Below are 17,428 nucleotides of genomic sequence, written 5' to 3'. Positions count from 1 at the left end.
CTGAAACAATAAAAACAAATTATTAAAGTAACCCATTAAAAAATACAAAGAAGTCAGATTTTTACTTTATTGATGTTTCCAGCTATATTATATCTATCAACCCTGTTAAAGAAATCATTCTCTACAAGACATATCCTATAATATCAAAATGAAAATGAAACATTAGAATTACTCATTAACATTCTAGACATGAGAGCGTTTGCCCTAATAAAAAATACCATTCAAAATTGATCACACTACCCAAATTAATAGATACCACATTAGTGGAGATTAAAAAAATCGTATATTGCAAATCACTACGGTAACAGCGACATTCTAACGTAATTTTATAACTGACGCAAAATACTTACCTAATAATAAAATAGCAAGGCAACTTTATATCAAATTACGTGAAAAATAATCTATTATTAACAAAAAATTATTGTGTATGCAGGAAGTTTGACTATCGAGTTTCTATTATTCACGATGGCAACCCTTTAATGTAGGTATACAGTACACTCTCAGTAATCCGCCGCTCGATTATCCGACAACTACTATAATTGCCTTTCATATCCAGTGACTGCAATCATATAAGATAGGATAAGTATATGCTCAGAATATCAGTCCTATGCGACATTTCTTTTACCACGGGAAAAACTCGACTACAAATCGCAGTCCTCAGTTCCCAAGGAATACGACAAAATATTCATCAGAATCATCACCGCCTTACGCTACAAAGAATTTTCCAGGGTTTTCGCAAGCCGGTTTCATAGGCCCAACAATCATTGTTTGTTTTATTGATTTTAAAAAAAAAATCATATCGAATCTGTCTATTTATTCATTCTGTATAGGGATTGCAATACCGAATTATATCAATACTGGTATATCGGTATTTCTTATTGAATACCGGTATTCGTCAAAACATATTATATAAAAAAATAACTATCTATCAATAAATATGACTATATAAATATTTTATAGCAACCTAAAGTACCTTTGTAAATATGCATAGATCATAATATTTTACAACTGCTAATTTTTACAGACACCCACGGTGGCCGCGCGGCATAAGCGTTGGACTATCACGCTGTGGGTCTCAGGTTCGAATCCTGGGTCTGGCAAGTACACATATTGTTTTCAGTTTGTGTGTGAGTCAGGGTATGGACCTAAGAGGTTGAGCAAGTGGCTGACATCCATTTCTCGTAAAAAACAAAATCTGTTAACACAAACCTCTACTCTGTGGAGGCCCATATGATCCTATTAAGATCGGACATGGTCAAAAAAAAAAAAAAAATTTTACAAATACAATAAGTCCAGGTACAGAAAAATCTCTTTGAAATTCAACGTTTGTTGAATATACTATCAACGTTGGATCAATAGTTATAAAATAATTGGAAAGACTAGCGACGAATGTTATCTTTTTTGAGATATCTTAATTCATCGCGACAATTATTAGTATGTTAGTCGTTAATTATTAGTCTGTTAGTCGACACTTATTAGACTGTCTGAGAGTTTTTGTTTTAATATTATTTAACCTTTGTTAGTTTCAGTCAATATATTTGCATTTTGACAGCATAAAACTTAGTTTCTTTTATTTTGTTAACTGCCATTCATGTTGGAACTGCATTGTATTGTTGTTTGATTTAATAAAACGCATTTTTTTGTACTATTTATTTCGGTACTGTTCTGTTATCAGGAATACAACGGATAACACATTTTGAAAATAGCCGATAAACTGGATTATTTGTTAGGTTAACCTAACCAAACCTAACCTAACCTAAACTAACCCAAACTAACAACGCTGTATTCCTGATAACCGAACAGTACCCTTATTCCACTTTTAATCAATAAATTAGGACCGGTTTCGTCCGCCTCAGAGGGACATTTTCAATGAAATGTTGCATACAGCATAAAACTTATAAATTAAATTTAATATACAATATAGTAGTAAGTAATGTCAAAATAACATTAATTTCAATTTTGAAAAACATGTGCATGCTTTCTTAATACCGAAAATACCGGTATATTGGATTTTTAAAACCGGTATTTCGGTATCGATAAATAATTGAATACCGGTATTGCAATCCCTAATTCTGTATTTCGTGTGAACCAAGTCACTAGTTATTAATAATTGTCAAATAATAAGTTAGTGTTTTTACCATGTCCAACTTTATGATAGAGATTGATAGGTTCGGATCCCCGGTAGCAAGCCTGAGGTTTCAAATTGATTCCTTTTAAGTTAGCCATCATGTCATAACCCTCTTGGAGTAAGCTAACCAAGAGAGGATCTCTGCTGGTCTCACCATCAGGGGTTAATAGATTTCTGCGATCCTGAAACAAAGGAATAAATACTTCACAAAAAATCAGGAGACTGTTGAAGAGGTTTACAGGCTAACATATTATATCACTGTTGAATCTAAGAATACAGATCTATAAGTAAAATCAACAGACATTGTAAAATTAAAACAATAATGAACGCATTTTGTATCCTATTACATTAGTGATGTAGCATATTATTCAACTTCGAATTTCGAATACCACAATGAGGAATCTATTGATCACTTATAAAAAAGTTGGGTAGTTTTTTCTCGCCCAAATTTTAATAACATGATGAATTAGGAGTTGTGTCAAAATTTTCAATATCTTTGGCTACAGGAAATATGAGACAAAGCCATCGACAGTTTGAATTAAGATAATTCGACTGTAGAAAGGAAAAATAACGTAATCCACACAAACCAAATTTTACATTAGGCACAAAAACCTTTATTTTATGGTTTTCGGTTAAAGTTAAAATACAAAATACACACAGCTGTGCATGATAATTAATAATTTAGTTTTTATATCCCAAATCTGATATTAATTATAGAGTTAATTAAAGTAATACCAACAAAATGCTGGTTAAGTCATTTTCCCACTTCAATTCCTTCTTTGTTTAAAAACAATATTGTCAGTTAAATTTAAATAATAAATCAGCATTTTCATCTTACATGCTTTGGGTACAATGTGTATTCAGTTGTGTACAACGTTATTATCCAATAAAACCAAATTTTGGAAAATCTGAGGGTTACATCCCTTTTCCTTTCTACAGTCGATATATTATAATATAATGTAGTTTTACACAGAGCCAAAATGAAAATAAGTTCATAATTTGGAACAGTCTTCGTGAAAAAAAATGATATGTAACTAATTATACCGTTATTTTACAAACACCGCTGCCAACGTAGAGAATATTACTGTTTCTATAGTTATGTATATACTGGAATCGCTATAGAAATAAAAAAAACAATAAATTATGATTTCTTTGAGATTTGAAACTGTGTGTTATATTGTACCTACTCACTTACGGTGCTGAAAATTCGTAGGTACTAGTTTAATATTTTTAAAGTATTGAATAACACAAATTAAAATTTCGATCAGTTAAAATGATTTTTAAAACTATTTTAAATCTTAAAAAATGATATATGTACACATCGTAAATATGCCATCGTCATAGATGACCGTGTATTCTTTGCTCATTTCGTTTGTGTTAACTAAATTAATATGATTTACCTACCTACGTAACAAAAAATCACGGTCAATTCATTCATACGTTAAATATTACACCACAGTTACAAAAATATTAAAATATTATTTAACTTTATTTGAAATCACTTAAGGTATCGCTTTTATGTTGGCATAGAGAAAATCGAATAATAGTTCAATTCACTTTTAAATACTCAGCAACACGATGTACGTACGTAATAACTAATAAGTCTTTGCTTACTAAATCAATACATTCTAATAACTAATAACGATATAATTTTACAATGCCTATAATATAATAAACACGTAACGATCAATTGATATCATATTATTGATACTCTTTTGTATCGAATTACACATGTACAACGTTATTGAAACTAGGGGTTGCAATTTGAAATAGAATGTTAATATCCCGAAGACTCGGGATTAATTTTTTTGAAATATGAATCACTCAGGGTAACTATTTGCTGAGCTTAAAGCTTGCGCCCCCATTAACGCTTTTGGCATTTTTATGTACTGTCCGACAAGAAGATCTAGGCAATAACCGGAAGTCGCTAGTGTGGTTAAAATTGGGAGGGGCATGTTAGTTCGCAGTTTTAACACGTGGACAACTCGTCGCTATAATCGAATTGCGGTTAAAAATGGGAGGAGCTTGTTAGTTCACAGTTTTAACACGTAGCCAAGAAGATCGTGTCGTACAATATGTAAGGACACCTTTATACACCGCGCCAGCTGGCTTCTACATTTTATAAGGCGGAAGTGTCGACAGCTAGACGATAAAAACAGATTTTAAGGACGTACTCTGGGTGGGTTAATACTCCTCTATTATGGCATGTTATTAATTTATATGATTGGAAAAGCCAGCGAATCATAATGACATAAAAATCTTTCCTACAAAGTTTACAAACTATTTTGGCTTAGCTCGCAAAGATATTCCAATTTCTTCATTTGTGATACGCCAATGCTATCGTCCCTATTATTATGACAAAAAAGAATAATTTATTCTATATTTAAACAAAAACTAAATTTATTAAAATAACTATCTTAGAACAAATGAATGTCATTTTATGTTAATATTTGACGATCAAGTTGGTGTCAAAAAGCAATACATAACAATATAATTATGGAGCCTGGGTGTATTAAAGTGAAACGAAAAAACGATCCCCAGGCTTACTAATTTGCGTATAGAATCTGAAGTCAGAAAAGCATTAATTATTATCAGTTGTGTATAAATTATGACAAACCGAAACTTGCTTCAGCGATTTTCACAGAAGGCTTCATCTGTCAGAAAGGTATCTTAACCATCTTTGTTAAAGCATATTTTTCTTATACTTGTATGATATATTATTGGGAATCTAGCCCTGTTATTGAAATCATGCTTCATTACTTGAAAAAATCATAAGAATGACACCTAAAGTAAAATTTTCAGTTCTGGGACTTCGGGGTTAACAAATCAAACATAATACCGGGGTTCGGAATTTCGGAGTTGAAAACCCTACTTAATGTATACCAAATATAACATTGTAGGAAATACAGTAAGTACCTACTTATAATCGATCATAAGTAAGTACACAATATTATGGCGTCTTGTAATAATTAAAGCAGAAGTTCTCAACAATTGACAAATGCTTAGCTATTTATTATTGAAGATGAAATAGTTGTGATTTTTAAGATATTAGGTCGAAAAATTGTTATATTAAGTATGCAGAACTCTCAATTATAATATAAGATTATTTTATATATACGTAGAGATACATATATCACAGTTTTCAGAAATAAATGTATTTATCTTGTATTCCAAACAGGAGTTGACTTATGTGTTTCAAATTTGAAATACAGACGTTATGTGACTTATCAGATTTGAAAAATTAATTCAAAATAAAAAAAATATCACTTAGGTATGTACGTTTTAGTGATATTCAAAATGGTTCGATTTAAATATGATTTTTTGTATTAAAAGTCTTGCAATTTTATTTCAATAATAATTATTATAATAGGTTTCGTGTCACTGATGTGCAGTTGCGTTAAACGTTAAATGGTCATTGCATATATCGGTCAATGGGGAGTGGATAATATTACGGTAGGCATTTTGACATTCAATACCCCCGTGTCTAGTGGAGGGTTTCATTTTTTGAAAAAAGAAATACATACGTTACTCAGTGTTTACAGCATTTGTTTATCAAATCGACAGTAACATATTAATTATTATATTAAATAGTTAAAAATATTAGTTTTTAATATTTTGTTGCTACGTACTTTACTACTTACTTAAATCAAAGGATGGAGATTTTCTTTTTTGCTCACCATTATTTGAAAACCGTCTCATAATAAATAGATAGATCAATTGGAAAGCTCATTATATATTGTGTTTTATTCAAAATTTATGAGTTTCCATATCCTAAAGTATTTCCTGATATCAGCGACGTCGTGTGGGGGTAGGCAGGCCATGTATTGCGTATGTAAATGCAATTTATCGATTTTTTCCAATACCGCAATTTTAATTTAAGTGTATTTTTTTCCAAGGGACAATGGCTCATACAAGCTTAGATTTGCGCCGTGTTTTTTTTTTACTTTTCTTACCAATTAACAATCGTCAGCTGAATGCAGAACTATTTTAACTCACATTTGAAATGTTTTGCAGAAGTTTTGTTTTGAAACAGCCTACTTCAGTTATTTATTATTTATTTGGACAAGTGTATGCACCATATTTTTCATCAGTAATCCTACTAAAATATGATGCATCCATTTATCCATAAAAATAATAAATAATTTCAGTAAGTTGTTTCGAAAAACTCTCTCCTCAAAAATTTCAAATGTAAGTTAGAATAGTTCTGCATTCAGCTGACGCAATGTTTCTTTCCGATGTAGATTTGCGAGCTTTTTTACAGTTCCTTGCCAATTGAAAGTGAGCCTATCAGAATAAAACGTAAGAAATTTATCTCCGGATCAATCTATACTATATATTAGCGGGGTATTTTACCATTGGCAAGATTCCAATAAAAGTAAATTACGAATTTAAATGTAAATAATAATACATAATATAATAGTAAAAGAGATAATACATATCCATATAAATAATATGTACCTAAGGCCAACGCAGGTTTATGTATAACTATCGTTTCTATTAAATTAACAAAAGCAAATTACAATTTTCGTTCATAAGCGGAACACATGGAAAGAGTAAAAGATATACTGGGTAGCAGACGTTTTTTACGTTTAATTGTTGTTAGCCACTCGCCTAATCCATGGGTACAGAGGACACTTCATGTCACTAAAATATAAGTGAAAGATTATTTGTTTATTTTCTAAACTCTTTTTTTAAGCACCAATATGGATGGTTGCTACATCAGTTTCGTGCAGCTTTGTTTCGGGACAAGGAAGTGTGGTACTTGGCGTCATGGAAGGTGGCCGTGTACAAATCGTGACTGCATATACATGGCGGGTGAAGATGGGGTAACTCAAATCATTGATTCCTTGCACTCGATCAAACACACATTGAAAAAGAACCCAGACACGGGATCGAACCCGCGATCCATGTCTACCAACTCGTCTACAATGACTGTAAAGTTAATTAACTTCAATTTAAATCAGCAGTGTCTAACCAGTTTCGATCTATGAGATAACTTGACAATCTTCATCCCTTACATGGCCCTCCTCCATTGCAAGAAATGATGTGTTTTTTAACAACGAATCTTTCTAGTACATTGTCTAATTTCATCCCCCTCATCTTCACTCGATCAATGCGTAGACTAAGGCTAAAATTGAATATAAATTGACAATAATTACATACCTGCAGATTACAAAAGAAGTGTCCCAGCTGAGGATAGACCGGAGCGCCCTTCTTCCGGCTGATGACGGAGCCAAGTCCTCGGCCGGAGCAGTTGTTGAGTCTGGTGAGTAGGACGGCGTCTACGCGGTCCAAGTGACGGACGAAGTCCCAGAAGCACGCCTTTCGGGCGAAACCGCCGTCAACTGAAATCATATTGTAAATGCCATGTCATTTATGTACTTACGTTCATATATTCGCATGAAGGCGGTCTGTCAATGATACAAGAAACATAAATATCTACTGTGACAATTAGCACTTGATGTGACAGTCTTTTTGTTGTATTTCACTGTGCGTGTTAAAAATCACCGAAACTTGGAGTTGTAATAATCATGCTATTATTTAGCAGCAATTATTCTGATCTCGTTGACCTATTCTGACATGGTGTCAAATTTACTACTGCAATTTTGTATGCAAGGTCAGATTAATGGAATCAGAATCAAAATCTGAAACTCTGGGAGACCTTTCGTTATTTTGGAACCGGAGTTCATTAAAAATGTTGAGGTAATAACGGTTCCGTTGATTAAAAAAAAGAAAATTGTTACTTTTATGTACCTAAGTATATTATTTTTGGTCATCATTCACCATTTATTTAATATATATATATATATATATCAATCAACATAAATATCGTACATACATAGAGTTATAGGGAAGGGTGTTTTTTAAGCTCGATATAACATTAAATTGTAAAAAATAGCACAACAAATTAACCTTTAATAATGTTTTAACAGTTGACTATAATCACACTCAAACGGATGAAACTGGTCGTGATGTTTATTATTAAATAAATATATATATATATATATCGACCATGTCTAATCCTAATAGGATCATATGGGCCTCCACAGAGTAGAGATTTGTATCAGATTTTGTTTTTTACGAGAAATGGATGTCAGCCATTTGCTCAACCTATTAGGTCCATACCATGACTCATACACAAATTGAAAAACAATATGTATACTTGCCAGACCCAGGATTCGATCCTGGGACCCACGGCGCTATAGTCCAACGCTTAATATATAAAATATTTTTTACATATTGTATTTTATTTTAATTAATACGTCTTTCCACGGACTTCGACAGAATCGAACGTTAACACTACATAGTATAAATTATTCTGACGTAATATTATACAAAATTTTGAAACGAATGCGGTTTTAACTTACTTAATGTACGGTCACCATCATAAGTTAATCTTAAAAAATGGTATCATACGTAATATTATTTGTGTAAGGCTTCTAATTATTTGGTAAGTATAAATACGCACAAACAGGAAGTATCTTATTAAAAGTAGTTTATTCAAAGTTGGGAATAATTTAAAATCAACAGCTGCAAGTAAAAAAATGATATTAAGTATATAGTATTCAAATAAATATGAGAAAGTATTTAAATAAGCACAGGGAATTAAATTATAATGCTCAATAGCAAGTATACATATTTACGTGTTAGAATAGATTAAAATTTGGGCAGAAATAGTTTAGTTGGCCGCTTTTAAAAATTTAGTTAGTAAAAGTTGTTTACTTGTCAAACTATCATAATAATAATGGATATATGTTTTTCTACTGACATACGTAATTTAAATAATGATTTTTTAGTTATACAACAGATTTTTTATTGTTATTACTTGCGCAAACATTATTTTACCCTCTACATTGCAACGGGCGACATTATTCTGACTTTTCGAAATAAATACTTACCAATGATTAAAGATTCTGACACTTTTCAAATTACTTAAAAAATATACGCCTTTAACTATGTGGGTAAGTATGTTATTTTTGCAAAGGACCAGAACACTAGGAATTGGTCTGATTTTTAATTAGACAAAAGCGGATATTAACGTTTAACAGGTATATATAGAGGGGTGCTAGTTATTTACTATAAATAATGAATTTTATAAATTTACTTAATATTAAAAAAATAATCTCTAAATAGCTGAACATTATACCAACGTAAATATTTCATTTTGATTTGTTTAAATCAAACGCAAATACAAATCAGGTGAGTGGGTGCATATGGCAACATTGCATTATTCAATTATCTAACGAACCTGTGGACTTTATCCAGGTTAATTAGATTGAATTTAAATTAATAGTGTTTATTTAATCTCATCGGCAGTTGGTTATTTGAAAATGCACTGTCACTGATAAAACATTTACGTTTGTTTTATGTACAATTATTATCACGGAATGAGAGCTGGTTATCGTCAATCAAAATTCGTTAATACAAAACAATGACAATAGATGTCGGTGATACACTTGTAGGTAAAACAGTATGCTACATTGTCCTGATCATTGTCTAAATTAATAGCACAGCGTAGTATGGAAACGTGCATGCTGGGCATAACGTGAAAAGACAGAAAATTAAATGATTAGATATGGAAACAAAGAAGGAATGCGGTACAATAAATGTTAAATTGACATAATGCTAGAAGATGGGACAATCTAAGATGTCTGAAAGGTAGACGCAGAGGTCGCTCGGTCGAAAATACAGTTAAATTCTGCGGAAGCACGTAACAATGTAACACACATGACCGAAAAGAGTGGAATCAGCTGATTATGATTGATTGAAGGTTCACCAGCTTCTAGCATGAAGCCCTCATAGTTCAATGTGTAAGGCACTGACTTCTCATCTATGGGCTACGGGTTTAATTCGTAGCACTGGCGAAGGGTGACCTTTGGAACGAACTAGGCTGTTGAGATCAGAGAAAAATAACACATTTTGTCATGTATACTTACGGGAAATAAGAAGATAATACGATATTACTACTGATGATAACGACACACTAATTCGATGAAATTTCAATAATTTACTGATGACATAAAATTGAGTGATGAGTTTAAATTATGTATTTTCCTTACATTTTATAGATATCAAAAATAATTAGATAACATTATTTTTAATTTTTAAAAACAATCTATATTTATTTGATTAAAAGCCATAGAATTCATTTTTCTAAATTGTCTAATTATTAATTATTTTCATTAATAAATTATTATAGGCAAAGACTTAGGCTTACGTATTGGAGCCATCGTTTTGTATACACTGCTCCAGACATCCTGAGGTCATGTGACACAAAGTCCATACAGAAAAAAAACATCACTATTCCCGGCAAATAATTAGACAAGTTTGTCAAGACAGATGTCGCATTGTGGCATAGTTTTTAAACTTTTGACAGACATGCTGTAATATATATTATTTTATTTATAATACATTCATACTTTCCTACATATTATACTTATATTATACATATTAAAAATTATTTTTCTTAAGAAGGTAGGCTTTAAATAATCGCCTAGTATGTAGTCTTCACCACTGATTCGTAGTGAGGTCACCATACATTTTTTGTGAGTATTTCACTACACTAAGGTCATTGCACCTCTTGGCCTGTTGTAGTGTCAAAAAAAATACTTACATATAAGTATATCATATATTATATTACCTTTTATACTTTATAATAAGATATGAAGACAGACACTGGTCGAGGCCAATGCTTGTGTGCTCAAGTTATGGCGACATTTTGTTGTATTTTGAATCCCATATGAGCAGGGATCAGGATGTTAACAGATAACGAAAAACTGTGTTCTTCGAAGTATGTTTTCAGAGTAAAGCGCCCTACCTTTAAGTCGCCGACGACAAATAGTGCGTCCCAAGGGATGACGTAACGTCCCAGCTAGCTTTTATAAATTGTTTATACCAAATAAGTTGTAGAGAACCTTCTTCTAGGAACCTAAATATGTGAACCAGAGTATACATAATTTGAAACACCTCAGAAGTATACATATTAGAAAATATAGTTTTCAAACATTTTGGTAACGTTGCTGTTCATATTATTTGTATACATCGGATTCCCGCCAACGTGCCAGCACCATGCAAATGCCGTAATATAAATACTACATATCCACCGGTATAAGTTGTCAGCCGAGCGAGGGCGCCACATGGTAACATTTGGCATATCATTCAATACTTTTTATGCTGTGATGACCTTAGTTCTAAATTCGAACACCGGACAATTATTTATGATGGTATATCTATAACAGTTAGGGCCGTCATATCGAATGAAAAACTATGGATACTTGGTACCGGTACCGTATCGAATGAAAGTATTGATACCCAAGTATCAAAAAATTTTAATATCACAAAAATGCGATATTTTATTGTGAAACAACGATATACCTACTACTAAATTTATATTCATACCTGATGACAATTTAAGAAAATTTGAGGTAAGTACTTTTTTGTCTAAACTTGTACGCTGCGATTGTAATATTATTTGAATAAACACCGTTCTTCGCTAACAGTTGTATGACTTCTAAGCCCGCTTCACACTGCATCCTGATAACAAACAGATGCATCAATCCCAGGAAGGTAGATACATGCTTGTAGGTATTTCGGATTATATTTTAGTGTTGATGACACTCACTGAGAAATGATAAATAATTCACTTTTCACGATCATAATATGGGCCTCCACTGAGTGAAGGTTCGTATAAAAAGATTTTTTTTTGTTTTTACGAGAAATGGATGTCAGCCTCTTGCTCAACCTATTAGGTCCATACTCTGATTCAAACATAAATTAAAAAACAATATGTGTATTTGCCAGACCCAGCATTCGAACCTGGGACACACGACGTTATAGGCTGACGCTTAAGCCGCTCGGCGATTGTGAGCGTTGTTATAACTATTACCAGGTGGCAGTACCACCTGTCAACATTCTCATACATCTTCTCCCTCTCTACCTCTCTCTCATACGTTTACGTTATATCACTTACATTTTTTCAAATTTATATTTTGCGTTTATACGCCTAGGTTTCCTTGGGTCGCTCTTTCTTACACAATTTCATTTAAGATACACGATAGCCGCGCGGCTTAAGCGTTGGCCTATAGCGTCGTGGGTCCCAGGCTCGAATCCTGGGTCTGGCAAGTACATAATTATATTGTTTTTCAATTTGTGTATGAGCCAGAGTATGGACCTAATAGTAGCCCTAGTAATAAGCCCTGCCTAAACCAAACAATAATAGATAAAAAATATTATTCTATCTATAAAGTATCCTGTATGATTTAATTGCATAATTTTATAGATAGACGAGTATTTTTTACTATTATTTATTATGGCTTAGTTTTGGCAGGGATTAATTGAATTTTAAAAACTAACTAACACCATCTGTAAAATTGTAGTCTTATTTCAATGAAAACAAATACGTATGACTGAAAAAGTTTAGTGTCCACCATTTATAGCGGATCTTAACAGCCTACCTCCACCCTTCGCCACTGAGTACCTAATAGGTTGAGCAAGTGGCTGACATCAATTTCTCGTAAAAACAAAATCTGTTAATACAAACCTCCACTCTGTGGAGGTGCATATATTATGATCTTATTAGGATCGGACATGGTCAGAAAAATATTATATAAGTTTATATTCTTACGTATACTTCATTTTCTATCAATGCGATTGCAATCTGTAAACATTCAACACGTGATTTTTGATTAACCGGAAAATCAATGATTCAGGGAATAGATTGCCCTGTCTACCCTAGTAAAACGAGAGTGAGGTATATGTATAGAGTATACTGTATAGTCTATGTACCCATTCACTTAATATGCCGCCCTGGCTTCTCGGTAAGACTCTGCGTCCTAAATAAACCTCCCAGAGGGACGTAAAGCGAGTGCATAATGTCGCGCTATCATTTTTTTTTGTAAGCGACATTTTGTAAAGTAAGCAACTACGTGGCCTTTAAATGTCTCTAATGGTTTTTTAAGGAAGCCATTTTGCGGAAAACCAGGAAAAAGGAAGAGCCGTTGATAAGACTGCAATGTTTATTTCGGATTTCCATTTAAAAAATAATATTTTTTCGTTGCATTGCGTTTTAATTGTAATTGTGTGAGGCATGCACGTGCGGCAGAAGTCAAATTAATAATGACAATTAAACTATTTTAATTTTGATTGACAGTTTTAAAAAATAGATATTTAGGTATTTAGGACTAGAAAATCGTCTTCTTCTTACACCAAAGAAAGATTTATTATTATTTGACCATGTCCGATCATAATAAGATCATATGGGCCTCCACAGAGTGGAAATTTGTATTAACAGATTTTGTTATTACGAGAAGTGAATGTCAGCCACTTGCTCAACCTATTAGGTACTCAGTGGCGAAGGGTGGAGGTAGGCTGTTAAGATCCGCTATAAATGGTGGACACTAAACTTTTTCAGTTATACGTATTTATTTTCATTGAAATAAGACTACAATTTTACAGATGGTGTTAGTTAGTTTTTAAAATTCAATTAAACCATGCGAAAACTAAGCCATAATAAATAATAGTAAAAAAATACTCGTCTATCTATAAAATATCTAAAATTATGCAATTAAATCATACATAACTCTGGATATTTTATAGATAGAATAATATTTTTTATCTATTATTGTTTGGTTAGGCAGGCTTAATGAATTTAAAAAAATGAACCAACAATATGTGTAATATGTATTCTTAACCTAACGAAAACAATAAGAATGAACGAAAAAGCGTGTTCAATTTTATCGTTTCGCCCAAAATATACCAAAACTATTATGGTTTGGTTTAGGCAGGTTTTAATTAAAAACTAACTAATACCATCTGTAAATTGTAGTCTTAGTTCAATAAAAACAAATACGTATGACTAACAAAGTGTAATGTGCACTTTTTATAACGGATCTTAACAGCCTACCTCCACCCTTCGCTACTGATGGTACATACCCTGACTCAAACACAAATTAAAAACAATGAAAGATTTATATAGTACCTAAATAATTTTGTATTACCTATAAGTCCTATAACTAATTCATTGAACTGACAGGAAATACTTTTCAAATTTTGTGAATGTTCTATATTTAAAATTTCTTATTATTTTGTTCATGTTAATTTATTAAATCAGAATCGAATACCTCCTCACACATTATGATCGTCTGATGCTTTATGATTTTTCGTGATGAATTTTCGTCTCGCATTGCTTTCCTTCAGGCGATTTCACGGTGATTCTTCTTCTCTTACCATCCCCGGTCAGCATCAGGGCGATATTTACTCTATTGTCTGCCACACGGAACAGTTCGGTGGAGATGCACTCGTACCAATCACGAAAAGTTCTTATAACACAAAATTCGGTATCGTTCTTTGATTTTCATTGGATAACGATCGTGGGAATGCTGTGGTTCTCTCCTTTCTACGTATTTTATGACTTTTATACTATGTAAAACTTTCCATTCATTTGCGGACGTTTTTTACCCTGTCGGTTGGATACATCATAAGTTAATCAAAATGGAATCATATATAGTAATAACTTCCGGGTTTGGCAGGGTTGATAATAATGGCAATACTCTGCTACCATATGAGTGGTGTGAATTTTTGTACATACATACCAATAATTTCATCCAAAACTCAACAGCAACACTTGAGTTGTTAATTTATAATAATCCTATGAAACTTCACAATAGTCGTTTAGTATCGAGCCTCTGGCGGTGATTTAAATGGATATATTAATTAACTATTTTTTTATTCAAAGAATAATTCACAAGATTTAAGAATGTAACATTCTAATTATTGAACATACATAATTTTGAAAACACTTCTGAGAAAATATATTATAACCAATAGAAAAAAAAATTAAAAAAGTAAAACACCCCGCAGGATTGAACCTGCATCTCTCGGGTATCGCACCCACGCACATGCTAAAGGAGTCACACTTAATTGCGACAAATTTTAACTAATGACTTTTAATACTGTCTGAAGCGTTCTCCAAATTGAGCTACTATTGGCGATCGGATTTTGTGTAAATCAAAGTAGTATTACTTTAATTACTAACCGACGTCACGGATCACTCCAAGAATTTTTTGATCTAACTTACTTGAACTTAGTTAAAAGCCATTAGTTAAAATTTGTCGCAATTAAGTATGCCTTCTTTAGCATAGTGATCTATATGCGTGGGCGCGATACCCGAGAGATGCAGGTTCGATTCCTGCGGGGTGTCTTACTTTTTTCATAAAGATTTTTTTCTATTGGTTATATGTAATATAATTTCTCAGAAGTGTTTTCAAAATTATGTATAGATATAATAATATTTTACAGAGTAGAAACTTTATAAATATTTTTAGAAATTATTATATGGTATTGTTTGGTGTGTTATATTTATAAAAGTTGCTGTTGAAAAAGAGTTGCCATCGTGCGAGCACTCGAGAGATTTCCACCCGAAAATATTTCCCAAAAAAAAAGTTTTCCGCCGTGTCAAACGGCTTGTACCTAACCGTTCGTCATACGTGTTTTTGTAAAAGAAAACACGGGCTATTCATTCAAAGTTTTCCCGTGTTTCCCAACCGTTCCACTGGCTGAACTTTTCCCTCGCGAAAACTGAGATGAAATTGAACTTTGTCAACTGAGTGGAAGTTGGCCATGCAGACCTCTCTCTTACCGCCGGGAAGCCCCGCGGCACATCTCAAAAGCGTTCTCTTTACTTTGAGCAAACAGAAAACACAATACCGACCCGCATTAGAAGTTTAATTCTTTTTACAGATAACGATAAAGAAAAATACAACACGGGCCTTGAATTTTTACGGTTTTATTACGGCGCCAAGAAAAAAACGTTCTGCGCTCTTTTATTTTACAAGGTTTCCGGAGGAAATTATCCTAGAGTGATTTAAAAAACACGAAAAACTTTAGTCGACCTTCGCAGATGATAGGGTGAACCTTTCACTGGTTATATATTATCCTCTCTGTTCTGGCAGAACACACTAACTGGAGAATACTAGTTTTGGGTAATTTGACTTTGAAGTTGTTAAAATGTTTGAAATGGTCTATCATGTGAGTTTATTAAGTAATCGTAAAAAGGTAAACTTTAAAATAAAAACTGTTTATTTATTAAGAAGGTTTCCAGATGGTAAAGTTTGAAATAAGGAACATTTTGGTATAACTAACTCAATATGTCATTTTTTCGAATTAGTGTCTTCTGCCAGAACAGTGACGGTATATAGCATGCAAAATTGGGTCTCGGACGATTTGGACGCCTGGACAATTGGATAACTGCTCAATGAACGATTGCCATCTTGATGCCAGTATAAAATAATGGAATACGTGAAGAACTACACGTGCAAGTACGTATTATATAGGAATTTGAATAAAATAATTCTTCTTCTTCTTTGCCCATATCCGCCCCTTAGCTGGAGCATATGGACACCACGCGGCGCCTCCAAGAATCCCTGTCGCTCGCCAGTCTTCTTGCTTCGTTCCAGGTCAAACCAGCATCCCGTAGCTCCGCCGTATACAAACGCCGGAATCCGGTCGGCTTAAAGAACAGGCAAGCCAGGTTAAAGTTCTCTTCTGGCATCCGCAGCACGTGGCCGAACCAGGTCCAACGTCGCCTCTTCACTTTCAGCGTGATGAGAGGCTGCTTGGTACGTTCTCTTATCTCCTCATTGCTCCTAAAGTCATACCACCGCACACCCAGTATTCGTCGCAAACATCTGTTTTCGAAGCTCAGTATACGGTTTCCCTGAGCCTTTGTAAGGTGCCATGATTCGCTACCGTAAAGCAGCACTGTCAGAATGCAAGCATCGAATAGGCGGCATTTGGTTTTGACCGAGTACAATCGTGAGTCCCAGACATTTCGCATCGAGTTGAATGTTGCTCCAGCCATTCCCATTCGGATAGCGAGCTCTTTCTGCAAAATGTCATCTCCCGTGATGTATACCCCCAGGTACTTGAAGCTGTCGACGCTCTCGATGTTTTGTCCATCGCTAATCAGAGGGAAATCTGGATCAGGACAGGTACTATTGCACAAGACGTTGGTTTTCTTCGCGTTGATTTTCAAACCAACGCGAGAGGAGTTGTTATGCAACCTGTCGATTGTCTCTTGAATGCCCTCGATTGAGTTGTCGAATAGGACAGCATCATCGGCGTATTCCAGGTCGCATAACTTCACCGTGGGGGTAACAGGTATGCCTCGGTCGGGTGGTATTGACTTCCGTAGTATAAAGTCAAAGAGAATGATAAAGAGAAACGGTGCAAGGACACAACCCTGTCTGACTCTGGTCGTGACCCCGAACCATTCCGTGACAGTATCTCCAATTCTGACACAGC

General features: G+C 33.5%; 1 protein-coding gene across 1 annotated transcript in view; it reads right to left on the bottom strand.

Annotated features, from left to right (window-relative positions):
- The window catches only part of futsch (microtubule-associated protein futsch), a 311,319-nt gene that overhangs the window by 29,683 nt on the left and 264,208 nt on the right, over nt 1-17,428 (bottom strand). Inside the window, exons 6-7 of the mRNA XM_085945956.1 lie at nt 7,292-7,473; nt 2,139-2,310 (exon numbers count right to left, since the gene is read on the bottom strand). Of these exons, the coding sequence (XP_085802082.1) occupies nt 2,139-2,310; nt 7,292-7,473 (354 nt within the window). The remainder of the gene's footprint in view (nt 1-2,138; nt 2,311-7,291; nt 7,474-17,428) is intronic.

Source organism: Rhyacophila brunnea, unplaced genomic scaffold, assembly GCF_057557595.1.
Source record: "Rhyacophila brunnea isolate RB1 unplaced genomic scaffold, BYU_Rbru_1.0 scaffold_19, whole genome shotgun sequence".
Classification (NCBI taxonomy): Eukaryota; Metazoa; Arthropoda; class Insecta; order Trichoptera; family Rhyacophilidae; genus Rhyacophila; species Rhyacophila brunnea.
Note: the sequence above shows the minus strand (reverse complement) of the source record. Positions and strands in the feature narration are given on the sequence as shown.